The following is a 24,786-nucleotide window of genomic DNA, read 5'->3' as shown; positions in this document are numbered from 1 at the left end:
ACAATGCAGCTTAAAATGATCAGCAGACTTTGACAAGGCTCACAATCACTGGCTTCCTTCGGCCTTCATACCTGAAGTAAAGTGAATCAAAGATTGTAGAACCTGTTCCCATCACAGACCCACCAAATAATGACCCCCAAGGACTCGAGCATTATTGCTTCCACAGGACTCCAGAATTGTTCCATTTGTGTATTTGTCGTGGGAAACTGCTCAGGCCTGGGAAAACATTGTTTGTAATCCATCTTCCCCCCTCCCTTCCTACTTGTGATTTATGTATATAACCTCTGTCTTCACTTCAGCAAGATGGAATTCTGATCAGGAGAATTCCCGATTTGCAATCTGTTCCTCCTAATGAAACTAATTAATTAAACTGCTACCTGATTACTGGCACTTTGTCTCTAACCTGGTTTCATCATTCTCAGTTTAGACACTGGCTCAGTAAAATCCTGTTAACACTGTAAGGTCAGAGGATGGGGAGCTCAAATATTGCCTCTGATGTTTACTAGCTCTGGGACTTTCTGCTAGCCTAACTTGTCTAGGCTCAAGTTTCTTCATCAGTAAAAGGAGAAGGTTAGATGACATGCCTTTTAGATCTAGGATCCAGATTAAATTTCCAAAAGGAACAAAATTCATTTTCTAGTCTTTACCCCTCTTTCATCCCTCAGACTTCTTTCCTCCATCCCCCCCCCCCCACCCAAACAATAGCTAGCATTTACATCACTTCAAGGTTTATAAAGATACATATATTACCTCATTTGGATCTCACCCGTGTGAGGTTGTTTTTACCACCAACATTTTCATTTCCACTTTACATATGAAAAAACTTAGTGTGAAGGATTAATAGCTTGCCTAAGGTCATACAACTAAGGTCTGAGGTCCAGCTGGAACTGAGGTCTTCCAGACTCCCAAGGCTAGCCCCACTATCCACTACCATCTAGTTGCCTCACCGACCTGTCTTCTTCCACTATTCTTTCCCCTCTCTTGAGGCTGTCTTTGGGAAACGGGGCGGGGGGGCGGGGTTGGAGACTTGTGGCTTTTAGTTTGGGGCTGAAGAGGTGGGGAGAGCTGGGGAGAAAAGGGTGCGAAAGAAGTGAAAAGTGCTCCTTCCACTGGCCCCCAGTGGAAGACGTAGCGAGAGGTTTTGTTTTGCTTTGTTCTATAAGTAAACCAATCATTCTGGGCTATGAAGGTTCCTCCCACTCCTTCCCTCCCCTCAAGCTTCTACCCAGAGCATTGGCCCCTGGCGGGGAGGGGCAGGGGCCGGCCTTCTCCACGGGGCTGGTCTCTTGTGAGCCAATCAGGCACGGGGGCGGTGTGGGGGCCGGAGCTTCTTGGCCCCCCGGCCCGCACATGGGCCGCGCTTTCCCAAACCCGGGGGTTTGCAGCCGCTGTTAGCTGGTGTCTCTTTCTCCGGGCCAGGGTGGGAGCTTCCAGGCCATGGCCTACTCAGTCGCCGCCGCTGTCTCGAGGCGGAACCTCGGGTGGATCCCCCAGCACCTCCTCCGCCGCGGCTACCAGACCGAGCGAGGCGTCTACGGCTACCGGCCGAAGCAACGAGAAAACGGGGAGCCGCGGGGAGGCCCGGCGCGCCGGGCAGGTTTGTGGGGACTGTGGCCGGGAGGGGAGGCGGCGGCTGTAGGAGCCGCCTGCCCGCGCCCGCCCGCCTTCTGCTCGCCGTGGCTCCGGTGGGGCGGAGCGGAGCGAGGCCCAGGGATATGCGCCGCCGGGGCCCCCTCGCTCTGGCTCCGGGTCCTCTCTTGTGCCGGGGATTGGCCTGGCGTCTCGGGCCGGTGCGCGGGGTGCGGATGTGGGCCCTAGTTGTCCAGCAGGAGGGGGAACCCTCGGCTGGGAAAGGAGCCGAGCCCTTGAGTGAGGCGAGGCTGAAGCCGAAAGGAGGACAAAGTGCCAGCCCTTTGGAATCCCTAAGGCCAGGGGAACAGACAGACCTCCATTTACTAAGGTCTTGGCTTCCAAGACATTGGGAATGTGGGGCTGGGGTGGGGGGAACTGGAGCATTGAGGTCCCAAGGGTATCGACGCTGACTGTGTGCCATCGGGATGAAAGGGAACTCTGGGCAGGGGCTGATCTTGGAAGGGTTTGGAGTCATTTGGGCAGCTAGGTGGGGCAGTGGATAGAGAGCAGCGGCTGGAGTCAAAGACTCCTCTTTCTGAGTTCAAATGTGGCCTCAGATGCTTACTAGCTCTTGTGACCGTGGGCAAGTCACTTAAGTGACTGTTTGCCTCAGTTTTCTCATCAGTAAAATGAGCTCGAGAAGGAAATGGCAAACCACTCCAGTATCTTTGCCAAGAAAACTCGAAATGTATTCTCGAAGAATGGGACAGGAATAAAAAAGAGTCAACAACAACTTGGGGTCAAAGGACATCATGTATTCAGATATTGGCTCTATCACTGATAGACCTGTGAGCAAATCATTTTACTTTTCTGGGCCTCAGTTTCTTCATATGTAAAATGAGATTTGGAATAGATGACCTCTAGCATCCCTTCCTGCTCTAAATCTGTGATCCTAGTAAAACAGTATTTGATGTCATAGTGAATAGAGCTTTGGACTTGGAGTCAGAAAGAACTAGGTTCCAACTCTGCCTCAGATACCTACTGGCAGTGTGAAGTGGCAAGTCCCTTAACCTCAATCTGCCTCAGTTTCTTCATCAGTAAAATGGGCAGAATAATAGCACCTATCTAAAGGGTGTTTGTGAGGTTCAAATGAAATCATATGACTAAAGAACTTTGCAAACCTTTAAGCACTGTATGAATTTTAGTTATTATTAACTCCAGACCTAACCTCATGATTACAAGTGATGTAAAATTTTTTTCTTTCAGCATTTCAAACTCACCTTTCGACTAGTTTCAGTGAATTTGGGTCCCAAAGAAGCTTGTTCCATGTAATAAAATTCTCTGGAAATTCTGTTCCCTTTTTATTTTTTTGATTTATGTATCTTTAGGGTGATGCAAAAGTCTTAGTGCAATTTTTAGCTTCAGTAGCATGAGACTTATATTTATGTGTGTGTGTATGTACATTATGTATGCCATGTTACTAGGATCATAGATTTGGGGCAGAAGGGGATGCTTGAGAACATCTATTCCAATATGTATATTCAAAAACTCCCTCCACTTGATGAGGGGAAAAAACCCAGGAATTCAGGGATCCCAAACCAAAGTTCCCAGGGCAAGTTTGCCTGGAATGAATTCACAGACCCAAGCATTCTTTAAGTCAAGAGGCAAAGATTTATTACACTTTACAGTGGGCAAGAGTTCTTAGGGAACTTGCAACCTTACAAGGCTACAGGGAAAGTTTAAGTACAAGATTTGGGGATGAAACCTGTCAATTAGGTGTTTTGGGGTGGGATTAGGGAGTGGTTAAGGGGTGGTCAGTTCTTAAAGGAACGTATACTTTTTGTATCTACTGCGCAGGTATCTTACCCAGAGTTCACTGGGAAATAGCCCAAGGGGGGGCTACCTGTCAGTGTGGTTTTGACTGTGAAACATCACTAAGTCACCCATTGGTCAGGGCTAGCTGATGATACTCGGTTTGGTTTCATCAAGTGTCTTGTTAGTCAACATTAATGTAAGGGAGTATACATTTGACTATGTCTAGGATATATCTTAGACTCAGTGTATAGTCAATTATCAGCATCCGGAAATCAATCTATAATTAGGCATAGCTGCTAACTGAGGAAGAAGCAGAGATAACTTAGGGCATGCTGCCCTTTAGCTAGAGATAGACTGCCTGGGAGAGAATACATTTTGAGAACTAGATGTGTTTGGAACTGGAGTTCTGGCACAGGCACCCAAGCAGAGGCTGTTAGAATTAGGGTCCAAGCACAAGCACTCCATCACACTGATGTAAATGGGCAACTTGTCTGTAATTTATAGTCTTAGAGAATGGCTTGGGGCACCAAGAGGTCAAATTCAGTAGGAGGAAGAATTTAAATCCAGGCCTTTCTGACTCCAGGAATGTCTTTCCATCTTCTGCCCTAAGCCAGTTTGTCTCTCCTTACATTTATTTTTGTCTTATTTGGTAGGCAGTGTGGAATTTTTTGAGCTGAGGAATAATCTGATTGGATCTTGAAGTTTGGAAGATTAATTTGACAGCTATATATAGGTTGATTGGTTGAGCAAAGGGTAATAGAGCAGTATTGAGACCAAAGGCTGAAAAACCAGTTAGTAGCAGGGATAAAAGAGTTTTCAGGACAAGAGATAGAAGTGAGAATTTATAGCATGTATGAGTTTTCCAACTTTTTCCTAATAGCTTAATTAACCATATTCATTTTAAAGTTCATACTGTATGCCAGGAGGAGTAGGAAGAGCTTGCAGAAGGTAGGATTTTAGCTGAGATTTGAAGGAAGCCAGAGAAGACAGTGAGGAGGGGTAGATGAGGAAAGAGAGTATTCCAGGCATGCAGAATAGTTAGTGAAAATGCCTAGAGTCAGGAGATAGTGTGTCCTGTGCAAGAGACAGCAAGGAGGCCAATATCATTGGGTCATAGAGTATGTGAAGAGGAATAAAGTATAAGAAGACTAGAAAAGTAGGAAGGAGCCAGCTTATGGAGGTATCCAATACTTGATTCTAGAGGTGATCTAGAGGGAGCCTCTGGAGTTGATTGAATAGGAGTTACCAAGGTCAGACTTATACTTTAGGAAGATCGATTTTACAGCCAAGTGGAGGAATAGACTGGAATGGAGAGAGGAGACCAGTCAGAAGCTATTGCAGTAGTTCAGGTCTGGAATGATAAGGGCCAGCAACTAGAGTGGTGGCTGTGTCAGAGGAGAGGGGAGAGCACACAGTGCTACAAAGGTAGAAAGGACAAGACTCAGCCAATAAAAACATTAATTTGTGCTGGCTACTAATAGCTGAGAGAATTAGTAAAAGCCTTTTGAACAAGATAGTGTTTGAGCTGAGCTTTGAAGGGAGCTAGGGGCTCTAAGAGGTGGAAATGAAGAGGGAGATCTTTCCACACTCGAGGGACAAAAGATGGAGGTGGGAGATGGAATATCAAGCAGGCCAGTTTGGCTGGAACCTAGAGTTCATTAAGGGGAATAATATGCTATCATTCTGGAGGGATAGACTGGATCCAAATTGTGAAGAACTTCAAATGCCAAACAGAGGAGACAATGTGGAGCTATTGAAACTTCTTGAGGAATGAAATGACACGATCAGGTTTGTACTTTAGAAATATCAGTTTGGCGGCTGTCTGGATAGATTGGGGAGGGAAAGACTGGATGCATCCGAAACAATTAGGCCTTTGCAATAGTCTCTGTGAGAAGTGTGGGCTGGACTAGGATGGATGTGGTATGATTAGTGAAAAGAGGAGCAAGAGCTCCTAAGGAAGCAGAATGGATAAGGCTTGGCAAGTGATTGAATATGGGGGCAAGTGGATGAGTAAGAGGGGAGAGTCTAGGATGATTCTGAGATTCAAACCTGACCGAAGAACCTACTTAAATGTTTGTTGACCTAAATAGTTAAATGCTAGGCAGTTGGAATAGGAAGAACTATAAGATGATGTCTCTGTCTTCAGGTAGACTACAAAGTAGTCTGAAAAGTATTTCATTAAGTCAATGAGGTAGTAAGTTACCAGAGAAAGCATCTGTGTCTCTGTCCTCTCACTACAAATCCGGAGCCTTTTCCTGAGCACCAAACACATATGTCCATTTTAAAATCGTTTATTCTTATAAGATAGGGAGCAAAAGAAGGGGAGTAGCTTCCCTCCCCCCTTCCTCACCCATTTTCTCTCATTGAGTTTGATACATTGTATACTTGCAGATATTAAAATGTACCATTTGAAATAAGAACTGCAACCTTCTATGATAATGTATAATAGCCTGGAAAAACTGTGAGGGAAGAAATCAGTGTTATGTATTCTAGACCTTGGATGTTATTATTGGTTTTTAAGGGGAGTAACTTTCTTTTCTTATTTTTAATAAAATATTCTCATACTTTGTCAAGAAAAAAACTTAGTAAAACAGTGCCTCTTTCCCTCAAAAACTTCCTGTATTTGAAGTTTTCTTCAAAATGATCTACCTACTTGCAACTGCAGCCTTCCCTATTAATTCTTATTCCTGTTTGGTTAGTTACTATTCTGCAACTTAAATCTTCAATAACAAAGACTTTTTAAATGACACAGAGAATCTACTACTATAGATCAATTTTTCAGACTAAGACATAAATAGCACTGAGCTAGCAGAGAAACTATAACTTGAGCAGGAAAACCATAGGATTGTGTCAAGTTGGAAGAACTATTGAATCTAAACCTTTCTTTTTATAAATGAGGACACTGAGTCTAAGTGACTTGACCAGGGTCACATAGCTAGTAAGTGTTTGAGACAGGATTTAAACTCGTCTTCTTGACTCAAAACCCAGCACTCTGAAAAATATTGTTACCTACCACGTAACTCCCAATTCCCACTTACCTCCAAAACCATAATAATAATAATAACAATGATAATGAAAATAGATAATATTTATATAGCATCTACTGTATTTCAGTGGCCATAGCTATTCCTTTACCTCTTCCCTTTTCCTAACCCTTCTTTCCTAGCACCTTTAGCCAGTTGCTTAATCTGTGATCCTCTTTCTCAGATTCACTAGATAGTTCTTTAGAGAGAATTTAGAGAATCCACCTCAAATGTTCACATGGACTATTTGTGCCCAACTTGTGGTAGAACATTCCGAGCTCATATTGGTCTGATCAGCCACAGTTGGACATACTGTAACTTGACTCTAGCATAGTGATGTCATTTTGGTCCTCTTCGAGAATGAAGGACAACAACCAACCAAGCAGGTAGGTCTCTAGAGAGTCTCCTGGGAAGGTTTCCTCCAGTCTTGATACTCTAGCCTGGTGCTTCCATGTGATTCTTCATTCATTCAGCAAACACTTATTAAAAGCCTGCTGTGTGTAAGGTATTTTATTAGGTTCTAAAACTAAAGGGGCTTTGGGAGTGAGAGGGGGTGGAGAGACACAATTCCTGCCCTCAGGGAGCTTATTGGACCTGTCCACAGATAAGTATTTTACCAGAGTAGGGTATAGTTGGGGACTAATGAAACATCTAAAAAGTTTGCCTTAGGAATATTTGAAAAAGGAGAGAACACTTTGAGCTGGAGGGAATTTGAGGTTTCTCATAATATACCTGGACTGACTTTGAAGAGATATAAGATAGAAAGGCAGATATAAAGACAGTGTGCTATAGGTGATAGCCTGCAGGAATTGTCGTGTGACAGCAAGTGATCAAAAAGTCAGAAGTTATGCAACCACTGTTAACTCTAAAAATACTGAAGAGCTCACACAGATTATCACAACCACAGTTAACTCTTAAGAAATAAAATAAAATAAAAACAAAATAAAGAAATAGAACCAACAGTGGTTAGAAGCAAAAACTTCCTTTGTTCCTTTGGAAGACATATGTACCAGAGCTTTCTCTAGAAGGAGACCCACTTTAGTAAGACCAAATCTTAGTATACATAGCAATGGCTACACAGTGAGCTGTAGCCCTGACAATGAGGGGGATCAGCAGCATGAGACAAGTTTGATTCATAGCAGGGCTTCATGACCGGAACTTGTCTGAGCTTGGCCAGTGTTTTTCTGAGGTCAGAGAACACCTGGTGCTGGTCAAAGTAATACAATAATTATGTGATTTTGCCAGAGGATGAGTGCAAAGGACCATTGTTATGCCAAGCTCAGTGTACAACTTGCTTGCTGGGCCTTGACTCTGGAAAACAGGCTGTGTCCTAACAATAAAAAGAGAAGGGTGGTCTTGGTATGGGGATCCTGACAGAATGTAGATAGTTTGGGGAACAGCTAGTAGTCCAGCAGGTCTGAAATATAGTGTATTAAGGAGAAACATGTTGAATCAGGTTGAAGTCAGTTCATGAAGCAGCTTGAAGGTCAAACTAAGGAGTTTTGTGTCTTATCTTCTAAGCAGTAGAAAACCTGTTAAAATTTTTGAGCAGAGATCAGTCTTGTGCCTTAGGAAAATTATTTTGGCCACAAATTGGAGAATAGATTGGACCAAGATGGCATTAGGATTAGAGAGACCAATTGAGGAGGAATTATAATAGTCCAGATGAGACTGTTATGAGGGCCTGAAATAAGATGGTGGCCACGTGGATAGATTGACATTAGAGATACTGTGGAAATACACGTGATAGTACTTGGGAACTGATTTGTTTGGGTGGGCAGGAGATGAGGGAGAAGGGAGAATGAAGGATGACTCCAAGGCTGTGAATCCCTGGGTAACTGGGAAAATGACAGTACCATTGACAGAAAGGAAGAAGTTTCAGTGTGAGGTGAGTTGAAGGGGAAAGATGACAAATTCCAGTTTGCATCTGTTGAATTTTAGATGCTGACAGTGCACTGAGATTACATTTAGCATGCAAAGCAGGAGGTATGAATAAGCACTTCTATAATAGTGCCTTCTGCGTGCCAGGCCCTGTGCTTTACAAATATCAGCTTATTTAATCCTCACAACAACCCTTCAAGATAGGTGCTTTTATTGTCCCCATTCTATAGCTGAGGAAAATGAAGAAGGCAGAGGTTATGTAACTTGCCCAGGGTCACACAGCTTGTAAGTATCTGAGATCAAATTTGAAGTTGGGTCTTCCTGACTCTAGTCCCTGTGCTCTATCCACTGAACCATCTGGCTGCCTCCAAGATGAGGGAGGAGCTCAGAAGGGGGATTTGAGCTGAATATATAGGTATAGATAGAACTGTCGATAATAGATTTGGGAGTCATCTGTGTAGAGATGATATTTGAACTTGTAAAAAGCAAGAGATAAGATTACCCATTCAACAAGTAATTATCGACTATTAACAGTAGCTGCACAAAGAGAAAAAATGAAATACCATATTTCCCCATGTATAAGACACATCTTAATTTTGGGGCCTGAAACTCAAAAAAAAATGTATTACATAAAGTTATTGAACTCAAGTTTTATTCATCTGCTCATAGCTTTCAGGGCAAGTCTGGTGCGTGTATGCATGCTTAGTCCATTCCATTTCATGAACCTGAACCACCTTTGAAATCAGTAACTTCTTTTTCATCAGCAATTCTTCTTGCCTCGTGCTGAACCGTCTTCGTGGACACAGGAATTCCAATTGCTCTTTGCTCTTCAATCTATGTCTTCAATTCCCTCTCTAAATTGGGCCATTTTGCTGACTTGCCTCTCATGGCCTTCTTCTGCAGTGGCATTTTCAGTAGGGTTTCTTCTTCCTGTAGCCAGTCTTGGATTGTTTTCTCAGTTGGAGGAAGACCAAATGTAGGTTCAGCAGCATGATTTCCATTCACTTTTGCAAACTGAATCACTTTTAACTTGAATTCAGCACTGCATGAAAATCTTTTCTGAGCCATTTCTGGGTAAAACGTGGCAAAACATAACCTAATATACTGGTAACAAATGTGAAACAATGAGCACAAAGACAACAAGTGTGAAAAAGTGGGAAATGCAAGTAAAAAAAATCTACAACAATGAGCATGAAAAAGCGGGAAATGCAAGTAAAAAAAAATCTACAACCATTGTATGAGATGCACCCAGTTTTTAGACCCCAAATTTTTTTTGAAAAAGGGTGCGTCTTATACATGTGGAAATACAGTAGTTTCTGGAACCTTCATTCTACAGGGAAAATAATGTATACACAGAGAAGTCATTATAGAAGATATATAAATTTAAAAATACAGGGAACCCTGACGGATACAGGGGACACTGACAACAGAGGTGGCATGGGGAAAGGCATCAGAAAACATCTCTCATGGGAGGTGGTGCTTGACTTCAGCCTTGCAGACAGTTGGGATTTTGAGAGGCAGAGATGAGGAGGGAGGGCTTTTTAGGCTTGGGAATGGCTTTGAGGAGGAGACAAGAGATAGAATGTTGTGGATAGGGAGAATGAAATAAATAGGCTAGTTTGGCTGGAATGTATAGTGCCTGATGGGTAGTCATGGGAAATCAGCCTAGAAAAACAGGTTGGAACCAGATTGTGAAGAGCTTTAAATGTCCTTTTTCTATTTTTTCTTAGATGCAAGAGGAAATCACTGAAGCTTCTTTTTAAAAAAATTTTTTTTTCAATTAACAGTCATTTATTTTCTCTCCCTCTCACCTTCTCTCCACCCACCATTGAAAAAAAAAAGAAAAAAAAGAAAACTTGTAGGAAATGTTTCTTGAGCCCAGGGATGACATAGAAAGACCAAGAGAAAGGAGAGAAAACATGGAAAGAGAAAAGAGGCCCCAAGGCAGAGAGAGACTCAGGATAAATTCATAGTGGTTTAATTTTTTTTCTTTAATTGATTTTAAACTCAAGAACCATCAACAAAAGATAATCAAAAACACAGAATGAAGAATAAAATCTTGCACAGACCCTTACCATTATAAATTCTATCATCATCATTGTTGTTATAGAGCCAAACCAATCACCAACAAAAAATATTTGCTTTGTGCCCCTTTTCAGGTGAGTCTGGAATTCTGCTAAATTTGATTTTGATTTCTTTTCATATGCATTATTGTGTATGTAGCCAGCATGTGGAAGATCTAGCAGCTGATACTGCTTTCTCTCCTTTTTTCCTCCTCCTCCTCTTCCTCCCTTGCTTTGTGAGGGATAGGGGAGGAAGAGGCAGGCTATTATAGCTGCATCTGAAGCTGACATGATTCCAGTAGGAAAAAAAATTCTCAGCAAATACCATGTACTTCCATTGTTGGAAGGAAGAAGAAAGAAGACAAAATATTCACAAATGTGGGAGTGATTCCAGATGTCATGATCTTGACCAACAAGATAAATAAGTATAACTATTGACAAGAGACAGAGGGCAAAGCCAAATGAAAATTTGTTTTTCACTACTGAATGAGAAAATCAAAACTATAGAAATGGACAAGGGATTAAGGATGTAAGCTGCAGGACCTTTCCAGTAGTGAACTCAAGTTATTGAGATTTTTCCACTTGGTGTCTTGAATTTTTTAAGAGAACTGAGGCCAAACGATTTTTGGGGAAAAGAAACCAAAGCAACAATACTCTGGATGTGTAATATATTTCCTATTGATCATAGCTATTCCCTAGCTCTCATCATCATCATCATCATCATCATCATCATCATCATCAAGGGATTAGGATATTAATCCTTCTATATTCATTACTATTATAAATGAATATTCATCATTATGAATCTGTTATCTTTCATGAATAATTTGCCTCCTTTCTAATTATATATTTCCTGTATATCTTTTATACCATTTTTTACAAGTCATTGTTACCAATATTCTGTGTGCTACTTGCACCTCTTTCCATTGCCTTTTGGGTCACTTGATTTTTTTTTTCAGAGATTGAGGTGTTCCATGATTTGCTGTCATACAGCATCATCCGGAAAACATTAAAGTAAAAAAGATAGGTGTTTATGGCAGGGAGCAACTTAAAATCATTGAAAAGACTGTAGAAGATAGCCTACTTTGGAAACTGGGGAGGTGCCCATTAATTGGGGAATTGCTGAATAAGTTAAGGTATGTGAATGTAGTGGAATGCTATAAAAATGATGAAGGGGAGGGTTTCTGAGAAACCTGGGAAGTCTTATATGAACTGATGCAGAGGAAAATGAGCAGAATCAAAACAATTCATACAATAATACAAATATTGTAAAGACAAACAACTAAAGACTTGGGAACTATGATCAATACACTGACCAATTACAATTCTAGAGGACTCATGATGAAAATGTTCCCTCCTTCTGACAGAAAGGCGAGAGATTTAGAGAACAGTTTGAGACGTTTTGTTTTTTTTTTAACATGGCCAACGGAGGGATTTGTTTTGCCTGAGTATATGTCAAACATGTTTGTAACCGGGATTTTGTTTTTCTTCCTTTCTCAAGAAAGAGGTGAGAGGGAGGTGGAAGAGTGAGAAGACAGATTTTCATCAAATTAACAAAATAACATTTAGTCCAGAAAAAGAATATAGCCTATTGTCTTCCTATTTAGTGTCAGACCCAATTCATTGTCCATCTGCTGTGGTTTATCTAAGATATATATGAGTGGATTAATTACCTCAGTGGGTTGCCTATCCAATTCCATTTTCACATCTCCTAAAATAAAGTGTTAAACTCTTTGTATCTTCAATATCGAGTATAGTGCTTATAGTATAGTAGGTGCTCAGTAAGTGCTTGTGGATTAATTGATTGATTCATCTGCTGGCTCACCTGTGTGGATTTTCAGACTGAACAAGTGAGTGGTCTTATTCTGGTGCTAAATGTAATTAACATAATTTCATCCACAAAACAAGGGCCCCTGGAGGACTTCACCATTTCTAGCAAAGCTCTCTTTCATTTGGGGTCCATGAAGGATGACATAGTATAAATGGCAAATACTTTTATTTTGTGCCTTATTGTTGATCAGAGAATCTTTGAACATAGTTTTTTGGAGTTGCATCTATTTAGAAATCATGCGTGATCTTAACCTATGCATGAATACCTTGGTGGTAGAGAGCCTTTAAAACCTACTTACTGTTCTGGGTCAAATTTTTATTTGTAACCAGCACAGTGTGGTCTTATGTTTGCTGTACCTTTCAGTAATTTGTGTGATAGTAAAGATGTAACCTGTTATAGAAAATTATAGGGGAGCATCTGGCTCTGCATATTTTCATTAAGAATACCCTTGATCCCTGTGGAAATCTTTCTCAAAGATTTTAAAGAGATAAGAAAGTAGATCTGTGTAGGTAGTTACTGATGTCCTCTCAATTATCTTTTGTGCCTAATAATGTGTGTGTCCAGACCTGTACTGTCATCCCCCAAGCAAGCCTCTAAGACTATAAGTTGTAGGTGACATGTAGATCTGCCTTGGTGGAGGGAGTTTGCACACCCCTATTGGGAAATAAGAATATGAGACAGGTGGTGACTCAGTGGATAGAGCCTGCACCTGGAATCAGGAAGACTTGAGTTCAAATATGGCTTTAGATTTAATAGCTAATATGACTTTGGGCAAGTCATTTAACTTCTATTTATCTAAGTTTCCTCATTAGTAAAATGGGACAATAACAGTACCTACCTCCCTGGGTTGTTGCGAGGATAAAATGAGACACTTGTAAAGCCCTTTGCAAACCTTAAAGTTCTAGCTAGTTAATGTCATTATTAGAAGCTAGACTCTCGGTCTCGTTTCATTCTGGCCATTTTCCTTGCATGCCACCCTGAGACCGTGACTGATGTTCCTGGAATTCCCATCCTAGAGACATACCGTACTGATTGGTGGGCATCCATTATATCTAGCAGATTCTAGACCCCAACCATTTTTCACCATGACCATTGCCAGTCCATTACAAGCATCTTCTTCCTCCTCTGCCTCCTCTCTACAATTTAGGGTGGACAATCCCTTTTCTCTTTAAGGCAAAGGCAACCAGGGTCAGCTACCTAACTGTTCCCTTCCATCTTCTCTTTGGACTAAGCCTCTCCTTGATCACCCACATACCCCTGTCCTCTGCCTCCACTTGAGGCTGGGCTAGTTCGTTTCTTGCAACCATCCTGAACTAATATAAAGAAAAGAATCTTGTGTTGTGTCAATTCCTTTTATATCTTGGATATCAGACTTTTGTCAAAAATACCTGATGCAAAATTGTTGGGGTTTTTTTTTTTTACCTGCCCAGCAATTTCTATTATTCTAGGTACATGCCCTGAAGCTTTTAAATTTTATATCAAAATTGTTTATTTTGTCTTCTGTGATCTTCACTTTTCATTTGGTTATGAATTCCTCTACCTATAAATTAGAAAGGCATCTATTTCATTTTCTAATAATTCTTATGCTATCGTGATATGGTGCAGTGGAAAAAATGTAGACTTTGGAGCCAGGGTTGAGTCCTAGCTCTGCCATTTTACTACCTGTAGGACTCTAGACAAAATATTTAACTTCTCTGGGCCCAACTTTCCTCATTTTTAAAATGAGGGTATTGGACTTGTTGACCTCTAAACTCTAAATCTACATTTCTTTGACTCTTAGATAATTAAGGTTTATCAAGACCTATATGAAATAATACAAAGTGAATAAAACAGAAAGAACTATAATAAAAGTTTATACACTAGCTACAACTGAATAGAAGGAAAATATTTACCTCTTTATTGAGATGACTGGATAGAAAGAAAACTAAAGGGGACACAGTGACTTGCCCAGTGTCACACGGGTAACTGATTAGTTGTTGTAGACATTTACAATGAAATATATGTTATCAAATGTAATAGGTTAAAAGTTATATTTACTTGGTTTTGTTGATTTAAAAGCTCAAAATAATTTGTTATAAATAAATTTTTATTGATATTTTCTGTTTCTTACACCACCAAAGTTATCCCAAGTATTCCTTTTACTTCCTCTCCCCTTCTCAGAGAACCATCCAATATGACAAATGATATTTTTTAGAGAGGAAAAAAAGTCAGCACATTTTGTCAATATATTGAAAAAATCTGAAAACGTATATGATGTATAATACCTATAGACCTTTCACTTCTATGAAGCAGTAGGTTGGGGGTGGCTTCTCACATCTCTTCATTTGAGTGCTTCCTGATCTTTATGATTTTGTTGTATTTACTTTTGTTTTTTGGTGTGTAGTTTTTCTTCCCATTTACATTATTGTAGTTACCGTATATATTGTTTTCTTGGCTCTGCTCATTTCACTGTGTATAAGTTCAAACATATATAGGACTTTCCATGTTTCTTTGTATTCATCACACATATAATTTCTTATAGCAGGGTAACATTCCATTACATTCATGTGCCACAATTTATTTAGTGATTCTTGAGTTGACAGGCATCTATTTTGTTTCTAACTGTAAGCTATTACAAAAAGTACTGCTGTAAATATATGTATATGATGACTTTCTTTTTATCAGTGGGCTTTTTGGGGTAATGGAGTCTCTGGTTCAAAAGGTATGGACATTTTAATCACTTGATTTATATAAATTCAGATTGCTTTCCAAAATGGTTGCACCCTTTCACAGCTCCACCAACAATGTATTAACAGACCTATTTTTCTATAACTCTCCCAACACTGAGCATTGCCATTTTTTGGTCATTTTTGCCAATTTACAGGATGTGAGGTAAAATCTTAGGGTTGTTTTGACTTGTATTTTATTAGTGATTAGGAGCATTTTTTCATGAGGTTGTAAATACTTTGCAGGACTTTTGCAGGACTTTTGAGGACTGTTTATTCATATCCTTTGTCCATTTATCTACTAGAGGTTTGGCTATTTTATATAGATATAGATTTAGCTAGCTAGACATATATCTAGATACAGATATCTGTATCGTTTTTTTACATAGTTTATTTATGTTCTGATGAAAAATTATCTTCATGGATAGACATCATCCATAGTCCCTTTTAATCCTTCTTTTTGCCAGCACTGACATTTGCCTTTGCAGTACCCTTGACTTTCTTCATTCTGTTCTTGCGTACCTTTCGCTGCTTTCTTGATGTCTTTTTCTTCTCATACAGGCCATGCCTTGCAAGTGTGTGCTTTGGTTCATTTTTCTTTGCATAGTCAAGGGAATCACAAATCATGCCAAAGCCTGTTGTTTTGCCACCACCAAAATGGGTTCTGAATCCAAAGACAAAAATGACATCTGGAGTGGTCTTGTATATTTTGGCCAGTTTTTCTTGAATTTCAGTCTTGGGCACTGTGGCCTTTCCAGGATGAAGGACATCTATAACCATCTGTTTACGCTGAAGAAGTCTGTTTGTCATGAACTTCCTGGTTTCTGATGGTTACAGTGTCATTCGTGGTGGTAGCCGGCTCCTTGAGCAGCAGGAGTGGGTGCTATCTGTGTCTATGCGTGCGCGCGCGCGCGTGTGTGTGTGTGTATGTGTGTGTGTGTAGTTTAAATATCTTGGATAAATACCTTGGATGACAAACCCGTATCAGAGAAATTTGTACAAAGATGTTTTTTTCTCATTCAACTACTTCCTTTCTTATCCTAGGTGCATTAATTTTTTTCTATGAAGAAGCTTTTCAGTTTCAAGTAATCAAATTTATTTACTTCATCTTTGGTAATTTGCCTCTTTTTTATTTGGTTAAGAATACATCTACCCATAGCTGTGAAAGGTATATGCCTGTTTCTCTTCTAATATTTTTATAGCATGATCTTTAATGTTAAGGTCACGAATCCATTTAGAATGTATTGTAGAATGTGGTATAGAGTTTGAAGTAGTTTCTTTGTAAAAATTCTGTTTATTCTTTCAAGCCAGGCTTTGAAGCCCTGAGGTGGCCCTTCTATAGGGCTTTCCCAGGAGCTTTAGCCTATACTGATCTCTGCTTTATGAATCATGGGGCAGATTATCTCTCTATTCCATTCCTTTTGGCATGATCATTTCCTGTTGTATATTATTCTTGAACTTATTGCAAGTGAAATTTAGCAAAAGAGTAAACTGAGGCACATTTCTCTGAGCAAGACAACGTTTTAATTACAGAGTGTGAAACTTGAGAATAACAAGGGCCAATGGCTACCTCAGTTTTCAGCCAAAGACCCCAAGCAAAAGAATAGATTCCCTTTTATAAGTTTTGAGCAGTACAGAACAAAGAACAGAACAGGATAGTTGACATCTTGGGGTTGAGGGCAACATGACTGGTTTCATAGCTGAGGCAACATGATCATCTGGAAGTTTGTAATGAAAAGCTAGCAATAAACCCCTTCCCTCCTGAGACCAAGATGTGTTCATTGTTTGACTCCACCTGCAAGGCCAAAGAGAGGGCCCAGACTTCTTTGGAGAGCAAGCCAGATATCCTTGAAGGATAGCTTGGTTGTATAAAGATATTAGGCCCGACTGATTAAGGCAAGCCACATCCCCCAAGATTAGCACAATTTCTTGAGGCAAGAATAGAACAATGATTTGCAAGGGAGCTAGATTTCTAAACTTAACCCATTACAGGCCAGCTGAATTCTGAACTAAGTTTAGAGACAGAGAACCATAACCTTAGGCAATTACAGGACAAAATCAATTAATTGTAAACAGGATTGAAGACCTTAGGGGTGATAGGAACCCCAAGAATGCCAAGGTGGTATTGCCTGGATTGAATTCACACACTCAAGCCTTCTCTTAATCAAGTGGCACAGGTTATTGTAACACTCTAGCAAAAGCAGGTGAAGTTCCGAGGGAACCTGCAAGCTAGTGAGGATGGTGCTGAGGCTTATGGAAAAGTAACAAGGGAAAGGAATGCCAAGGACACTAATTAGGTAACCTAGCGACTTTCAGGGAACATACCAGGGGTCAGGGGTCTTTGGGAGCAGGCATCGGTGATCTATGGATGGGAAAATTCAGGGAGTCTGCAGAGAGAACTTTGTTGATACCAGACATTGAAGGAGAAAAGACAGTTTCTGTTTAGTTTTGGCAATCTGACACAAGGGCGAGAGTCCTTGGGTCAGCCAGGGACAAAAATCCTTGAGCCAGGCACCCCTATGTTTGTTCTGATGAAGGAATTACAGTTAGGCCTGCCTGTGTTCTGCAACAATGGAAACTTTTCTCACAGGGGCATCACTGGATGGCTTCCAGAGGCATGAGCACTATCAGGATCAATAAGAAAATGATACAGGATCAATTTTGGTTTTGTTTTTTTTTGTGGGGGGGCAGGGCAATTGGGGTTAAGTGACTTGCCCAAGGTCACACAGCTAGTACATGTGTCAAGTGTCTGAGGTCAGATTTGAACTCAGGTCCTCCAGACTCCAGGGCCGGTGCTCTACTCACTGTACCACCTAGCTGCCCCTACAGGATCAATTTTAATCTTCTCCGACTATATCATGCATACAAATTAATGTCCCCAATAGTCTGAAAGTTCTTAGAAATCTGGGACCTTGTCTCATGCTTTTTAGCTCATAGTGTCCTATGTATATTTGACTGAAAGATCATCGAAGAATTATTTCTATAGGACATCCACTGAAAGAGTGTTTGTCACAAATGGATTTTTTACCTTCATAAAAAGACATGCAGAGTACTGAAATTATATCTCATTTATAATCTGTTATTATGTTATCCCCGAGTGGCAGATAATTTGTGTCATTATTTTGCAAATAAATATAACTAAGTCACATGTAGTTAGGACACAGAGCTAAAAAGATGAAGGTTATGATTTCACTGGCTTTTCTTTCTTTCATGATCAAACCTCATTCCTACACCTTATCAGCTGTCTTAAAAAAAGTACCCTTTTTCTTCAGTCATGAAAGGGATCAGATTAGGAAAATGTGAAGAGTAAGTAATTATTAGTGACCTCCGCTAGACATTTTACTGACAGTGCATAAGCTTTCCTATCACAGATAAAATAATAGTTCATAAAAGTTCGTGGATATAAGGTATCCTACTAATCTTAAGCTTTACTTAAAACTGCATTGAGAATTTTGGAACACCCTGAATGTAAAAAATTAAAAGTGTGTGTGTGTGTGTGTGTGTGTGTGTGTGTGTGTGTAGGATAGCATAAAAGTGAGAAGGGGCAAAATTATGAGTGTAATCTTACTCTTATGCCCTTTATCAAACCACTAATTTCTGCCACATCCTACCCTTATTATACAGTAATAACTGATATGAAATTATTCTGAAAATTTGGCTTCCGTCAAGATTTTTAATTATTACAAAAATTTGCCTTGACTTAAAAAAATAGTGACTACATTTACAACAACCTCTTAAATAGTGATGTTTTCACTGGTTAAACTTTGATCTGTAAACTTTGTGTACCTTGTACCTAGCTATTAGCAACATCATGTATTGGCTCTAAGTGGACCTAATTTTCAAACAAACTTTGGACTTCCAATTAAGAATGGGGGCGGGGAATTAAGGACTTCCAATTCAGAATGGGGGCGGGGAAGGGAGATATGGATTTAACTCTTACAGTATTTCTTAAACAGGGTTTGGGGTCCTGTATAGGCTGTTTAGAGATGGTATGAGATAAATAGATAAAAATAGCTATTTTGTGGTAACTGTTTTAAAGGAAAGACTGGGTATGTGGGGGGGTGGGGTGTATGTAACATGTACAATGTAGAAGAAGAGGGACATTTTTGCATGACAGGAGCTTTTTAATAACATAGGATAAAAGTTTGACAATTTCCCTAAAATGTGGCAATATGGATCACAAATACTGATTTTTAAAAAATAAAACAAAAAATCTTTAAGAATTAGGCTATTACATTCTTTTTTAGATTCTTGTGGCTTTTAATCACCCTTCCCTCACAATGTTTATAGATTCTGATCTTTCAAGACTATTGAAATAGCTACTTAATTAGTCAAATCCAGTCCCCCCTTTCCAATCCTTCTGTTCACTGGTGCAATTAATCTTCTGAAGCACAAGTTTGACTATATTACTGTTGTGTTCAAGAGCCTTCAGAGGCTCCCTATTTTGCTCCCTGTTGTCTCCAAGATAAAATATACACTTCTGTCTTTAGGATTTAAATGCCCTTCATGGGCTTGGAATATGATATTCCAGAGGTTAAAGGAGCTAGGATGGAAACTAAGAATCACCTTCCCAGAAAAACTGAGTATAATGCTCCAAGGCAAAATATGGATTTTCAATAAAGTAGAGGACTTTCAAGCTTTCTCAATGAAAAGACCAGAACTGAATAGAAAATTTGAATTTCAAATACAAGAATCAAGAGAAGCATGAAAAAATAAACAAGAAAGAGAATTCATAAGGGACTTACTGAAGTTGAATTGTTATGTTTACATTCCTACATGGAAAGGTGATGTGTGTAATTCATGAGACCTTTCTCAGTATTAGGGGAGTTGAAAGGAATATAGACAGAGGGCACAGGATGAGTTGAATATGAAGGGATGATATCTAAAAACATGAAATAAATTTAAGGGGTGAGAGAGGAACATATTGAGAAAGGGAGAGATAGAATGGGGTAAATTATCTCACATAAAAGTGGCAAGAAAAAGCAGTTATGTTGGAAGGGAAGAGGGGGCAGGTAAGGGGGAATGAGTGAATCTTACTCTCATCAGATTCAACTTGAGGAGGGAATAATATACACGCTCAATTGGGTATCTTGCTCCACAGGAAAGTAAGGAGAAGGGGATAAAAAGGGGGATGATGGAAGGGAGGGCAGATAGGGGGAGGAGGTAAGCAAAGGCAAACACCTTTGAAAAGGAACAGGGTCAAGGGAGAAAATTGAATAAAGGGGGACAGGATAGGATGGAAGAAAATATAGTTAGCCTTTCACAACATGAGCATTGTGGAGGTGTTTTACATAATGATACATGGGTGATCTATGTTGAATTGCTTGCCTTCCTAGGGAGGGTGGGTGGGAAGGGAAGAGGGGAGAGAGTTTGGAACTCAAAGTTTTAAAAGCAGATGCTTAAAAAAATAACAAAAAGTTGTTTTTTGCATGCAGCAGGGAAACAAGATATATAGGGAATGGGGCATAGAAATCTATCTTGCCCTACAAGAAAGTAAGGGTAAAGGGGATGGGGGGGGAGTGGGGTGAAAGAGGGGAGGGCTGACTGGGGAACGAGGCAATCAGAATATATGCCATCTTGGCAATGGGGGGAGGGTAGAAATGGGGAGAAAATTTGTAACTCAAAATCTTGTGGAAGTCAGTGTTAGGAACTAAAATATTAAATAAAATCACCAATACATTAAAAAAAAAGCCCTTCATATTTTGGTTCCTGCCTACCTTCCTAGACTTATGAACTATTACTCCCCTTCCCTCTGGACATCTACACAAAACTGGCCAACTTGCTCATGCACAACATTACATTCCCCTTGTTTGCCTTGGCCTTTGAACAGACTACTTCCCATTCGGCCTTGCCTCTGCCTCTTAGAATCCCTAACTTCCTTCCAAGGTGTGCTGAAGTGCTGAGCTTCTGCAAAAGCCCTTTTCTGATTTCCTTGCTTCTAGTGCTTTGTATGACTACATGTTACAAAATAATATTAGAACAATACTGCCCTTGACAAGAACTGGGCAAGAAAAGCTTATCAGTTAATTCTGAACCAATGCATTTCACTAAATTCTCTTTCTCCCTTGCCACTTTATTAGAGGTACCCTCCATGAGTGTTCTAGGAGAAAGTCTGTTCTCCTTGAGGATAGTATTAGCATTATCAATGGACAAAGGCAAGGAGCCCTTCACTGATCCACTTAGGAGCAATACTCTCTTTCCTGAAAAGTTACCTGGATTAGGGTAATGATCAGGCTAAGAGAAGGAAGAAATATTATGACTTCAGTTAATGGAAATAACTATTGAGTTCATCTTTTATCATCTGGAAAGGAGATTCATTAAAGGGAGAAGTCGAAGTGGGACTGAGTGATTTTAGGAAAGTGATTTTGCAATGATGTGCTGAAAGTTATGTAACTATAGTTCAGTTTGGTGAAACAAAATTCTGATCAAGTTTTCTCCTGGGCTCCGTAACCGTACTCTGTCCTATTGAGTGATGTTGTCTGTTGTTAAGGAAGATTATAAATTGGAGCTCCCAAGTGGCTTAATTAAAGAGATTTCCAAAAGCTTGTGTACCTTGTACCTACCTGTTAGTGAGGACTCTATCACTTTGGAGTTTTCTTTGTCTAAACAGAAAAAGGCTTAGATTTAGAATGACCTAAATAAGTTCTAGGTGGTGCAGTGGATTGAGTGTGATGTCTGGAGTTAGTAAAGCTCATCTTTCTGAGTTCAAATCCGGCCTCAGACACTTACTTAGCTGTGTGATTATGGGCGAGTCACATAACCGTGTTTGCCTCAGTTCCTCATCTGTAAAATGAGCTGGAGAAGGAAATGGCAAACCACTCCAGTACCTTTGCCAAGAAAACCCCAAACGGGGTTGCAAAGAGTTGGTCGTGATTGAAAATGACTGAACAAGAAATGAAAAATTATTTCTAAAAAATTGTTTCTAAATGGTAGTGCAGTGGATAGAGTGTTTCATCCTGGAGTCAGGGAGACCTAAGTTCAAATTCCATCTTCGATATTTATTAGCTGTGTGACTCTGGGCAAGTCACTTAACCTCTTTCTGCCTCATTTTCTTCAACTTAAGCTGGAGATAATTGTACCTATCTCCTAGGGTTGTTGTAGGGATCAAATGAGACAATATTTGCAAAGTGCTTAGCTTGGAAAATCATAGATGCTTAATAAATGCTCATTTCCTCTCTTGTGCATAAAAGACAGCGTTTTCTTCCATACCTTGAATATACTTTGTATTTGTTTAGACGTAGAAATTTCTATGTTTCCTTATCCCAGAACAAGAGCTTCTTGAGGGCAGGAACTATTTTTGTCTTTGTATATCCAGTCCTAGCATACTCGACACATAATAGATGCTTAATAAATGATTGCTTGATTGACTAGTTAGTGCCTCTTCCCCTTCCCTTTTTATTTATCAATCTTGAAAATGATATTAAAACAAACACTTTGCCTCATTACTTATGCTATCTCAGCTGAGTAGAGTCAGTGTAATTGATTAAATGTTTTGTGAGCAGCGTAGCAGAGTAGCTAGAGAGATGGCCTCGGCATCAGCAAGACCTGAGATAAAGTCCTGTCTCCGATACACATCCTGAGCAAATCATTTAACCTCCCAGTGTTCCAGGCTTCTATGAGACATTGCAGGAGAGAGTATTCATATCAGTGGTTTCCCACAACAATGAAACCACTAAAAAGAAAAAAAAATAAAGTCTAGCAATAGGGAAAATTGTAAAAGAGACTCTTAGTGGCAAACATGGGTAGGGCATTGCCTTTTTTTTTAAATCAATTGACAATAATTTTTTTAAAATAAATTTTTATTGATATCTTGTTTTTATATTTCCAAAGTTTTTCCCAGTATCCTCTCTCCCCTTCCCCCCATAGATTGTTTTGTGGTTGTTGCTATTTTACATTTACATTGTTGTAGCCATTGTTTACCTATATTGTTTTCTTGGCTCAGCTTATTTCACTCAGTATCAGTTTATGAAGTACTTAAAATTATGAAGCCTTAAAATTTGTGTATAATGCTGCATCTTCTGTTTTTAGACAACTTTTAATATTAATTCTTCTCTGTATTCATCGTATTAGTCATATGTGTCTTTCCATGCTTCTCTGTATTTATCACATTTTTTTTTCTTGGTTGGTTGGTTGTTGTCCTTTGTTCTCAAAGAGGATCAAAATGACATCACTATGTTATAGTCAAGTTACAGTATGTCCAACTCTGGCTGATTAGACCAATATGAGCTCAGAATGCTCTACCACAGGGTGGGCACAAATAGTCCATATGAACATTTGGGATAGATTATCTAAATTTGTACATCTCATGTTTCTTTTGAGCTACTTCAGTTCTGCTTCATTCATAGAGCACAGTGCCTTTTTTGATGTGGCATGCCATGTTATGAGGTCCTTTGCCAGTATCTCCCATGCCAAACTCTGCTACAGAGAGCTCATTTCTGATGGGCTGACCATGTTGTTAGAATGCCAAATATATGCTTGCCTAAAAGACTGTTTCACAGAGAACTCACACTGGACGAGTGCTCACGTGGTAGTCAAAAGAAGCAATACAAGGGCACCCTCAAGGTCTCTCTGAAGAAAAACTTGGTCGTCTCTTTTAACACAGTAATATGCATCATTTCTTACATTTCACGGTATGATAGAAGATAGTAACAGAATTGAAAAATTCCATTACATATAACATAATTTGTTTGAAAAATTCCATTCATGTAACATAATTTGTTTAAATATTCCCTAGTTGATGGGCATCTGCTTTGTTACCAGTTTCTGCTACCACAAAAAGTGCTATTACAAGTATTTTGGTCTATATGGGGGTATTTTCTTATTAATAATTCCCTTGGGGTATATGCCCAATAATGGGATCTCTGGTTCACAGAATGTGGAAATTTTAGTCACTTTATTTGAGTAATTCTAAGTGGCTTTCAAAATGGTTTTATTAATTCACAGCTCCACTAACAATGTGCCCCTATTCCCACAATCCCTTCAACATTGACTATTCCTGCATTTTTGTCATCTTTGCCAATTTGCTGGGTGTAAGGTGGAAGTTTAGGACGGTTTTGATTTGTACATTTCTGTTATTAGTGATTTGGAACATTCTTTCATATGGCTGTTAATAGTTTACAATTCTTTTGAGAATATTCTTTTACCACTTATTGAGGCTGTGGTCAATTTTTAAGAGCCTTAAAATTTGTGTATAATGCATCTTCTGCTTTTAGACAACTTTTAATAAACTGTGTTTTTTCCTTTATATTAGTTGATCATGGTCTTGCCCGTTTGGTCACAGCATACTGTGAACATGGCCATAAAGCTGCCAAAATCAATCCTCTTTTTGCTGGTCAAGGTGTGATGGAGAATGTACCTGAAATCCAAACTCTTGTTGAGACTCTTCAGGGACCCTTCAATACCACAGGTAAAATTTAGTAGCAATCATTATTGGGATGTGAGGCCTGTCAACCTAAGACATTCTTGTGCAACAATCTTCCATTCTATATCTATACAGTTCACACTCTGCTTATTAAAACCAAAGCATTATATAGAACTTGCAAGGGTAGCCTGGAGAGAGTTCTTTCCATGTGGGAAGTCAAAACACTCTTCTATTCTAACAGAATCTTCTGGCGATAGTACTTTTTCATCTGAATTAAGCTGGAATTCTTAGTACACATTTTGTACACATTCACCTTTCCTAAACAACTGGTGTTGAGCCAATGGAATGAAATGGAGATTGCATTTTGATTCATGGTTCTGATTTCTACTTTGGTTAAAATGTTTTTGCTCACTCAAAATCAATCAAAAGTGACAGCTAGTGGTATGGTATTGGGTTAAAAACAGACACATTTATCAATAGAATTGAGATGATAGTTAAATCCATGGAAACTAATGAGTTTACTGAGGGAGAATAT

General features: G+C 39.5%; 2 protein-coding genes across 2 annotated transcripts in view; one reads left to right on the top strand and one right to left on the bottom strand.

Moving 5' to 3' along the window:
- Nucleotides 1-1,311: 1,311 nt before the first annotated feature.
- Nucleotides 1,312-24,786, top strand: part of DHTKD1 (dehydrogenase E1 and transketolase domain containing 1) — a 79,352-nt gene continuing 55,877 nt past the window's right edge. The window contains exons 1-2 of the mRNA XM_036761611.1: nt 1,312-1,597; nt 24,141-24,296. Coding sequence (XP_036617506.1) covers nt 1,438-1,597; nt 24,141-24,296 — 316 coding nt within the window. The 5' untranslated portion in view covers nt 1,312-1,437. The remainder of the gene's footprint in view (nt 1,598-24,140; nt 24,297-24,786) is intronic.
- LOC118851997 (40S ribosomal protein S24-like) lies at nt 15,338-15,728 on the bottom strand. The gene has a single exon (XM_036761612.1). It carries the CDS (start codon nt 15,698-15,700, stop codon nt 15,338-15,340), a length of 363 nt encoding a protein of 120 aa, XP_036617507.1. The 5' UTR covers nt 15,701-15,728.

The sequence above is a fragment of the Trichosurus vulpecula genome, chromosome 5 (assembly GCF_011100635.1).
Source record: "Trichosurus vulpecula isolate mTriVul1 chromosome 5, mTriVul1.pri, whole genome shotgun sequence".
Classification (NCBI taxonomy): Eukaryota; Metazoa; Chordata; class Mammalia; order Diprotodontia; family Phalangeridae; genus Trichosurus; species Trichosurus vulpecula.
Note: the sequence above shows the minus strand (reverse complement) of the source record. Positions and strands in the feature narration are given on the sequence as shown.

What these genes read in the sequence shown, in the direction of transcription:
- LOC118851997 (XM_036761612.1), bottom strand. Translation starts at nt 15,700, where the DNA reads ATGACAAACAGACTTCTTCAGCGTAAACAGATGGTTATAGATGTCCTT.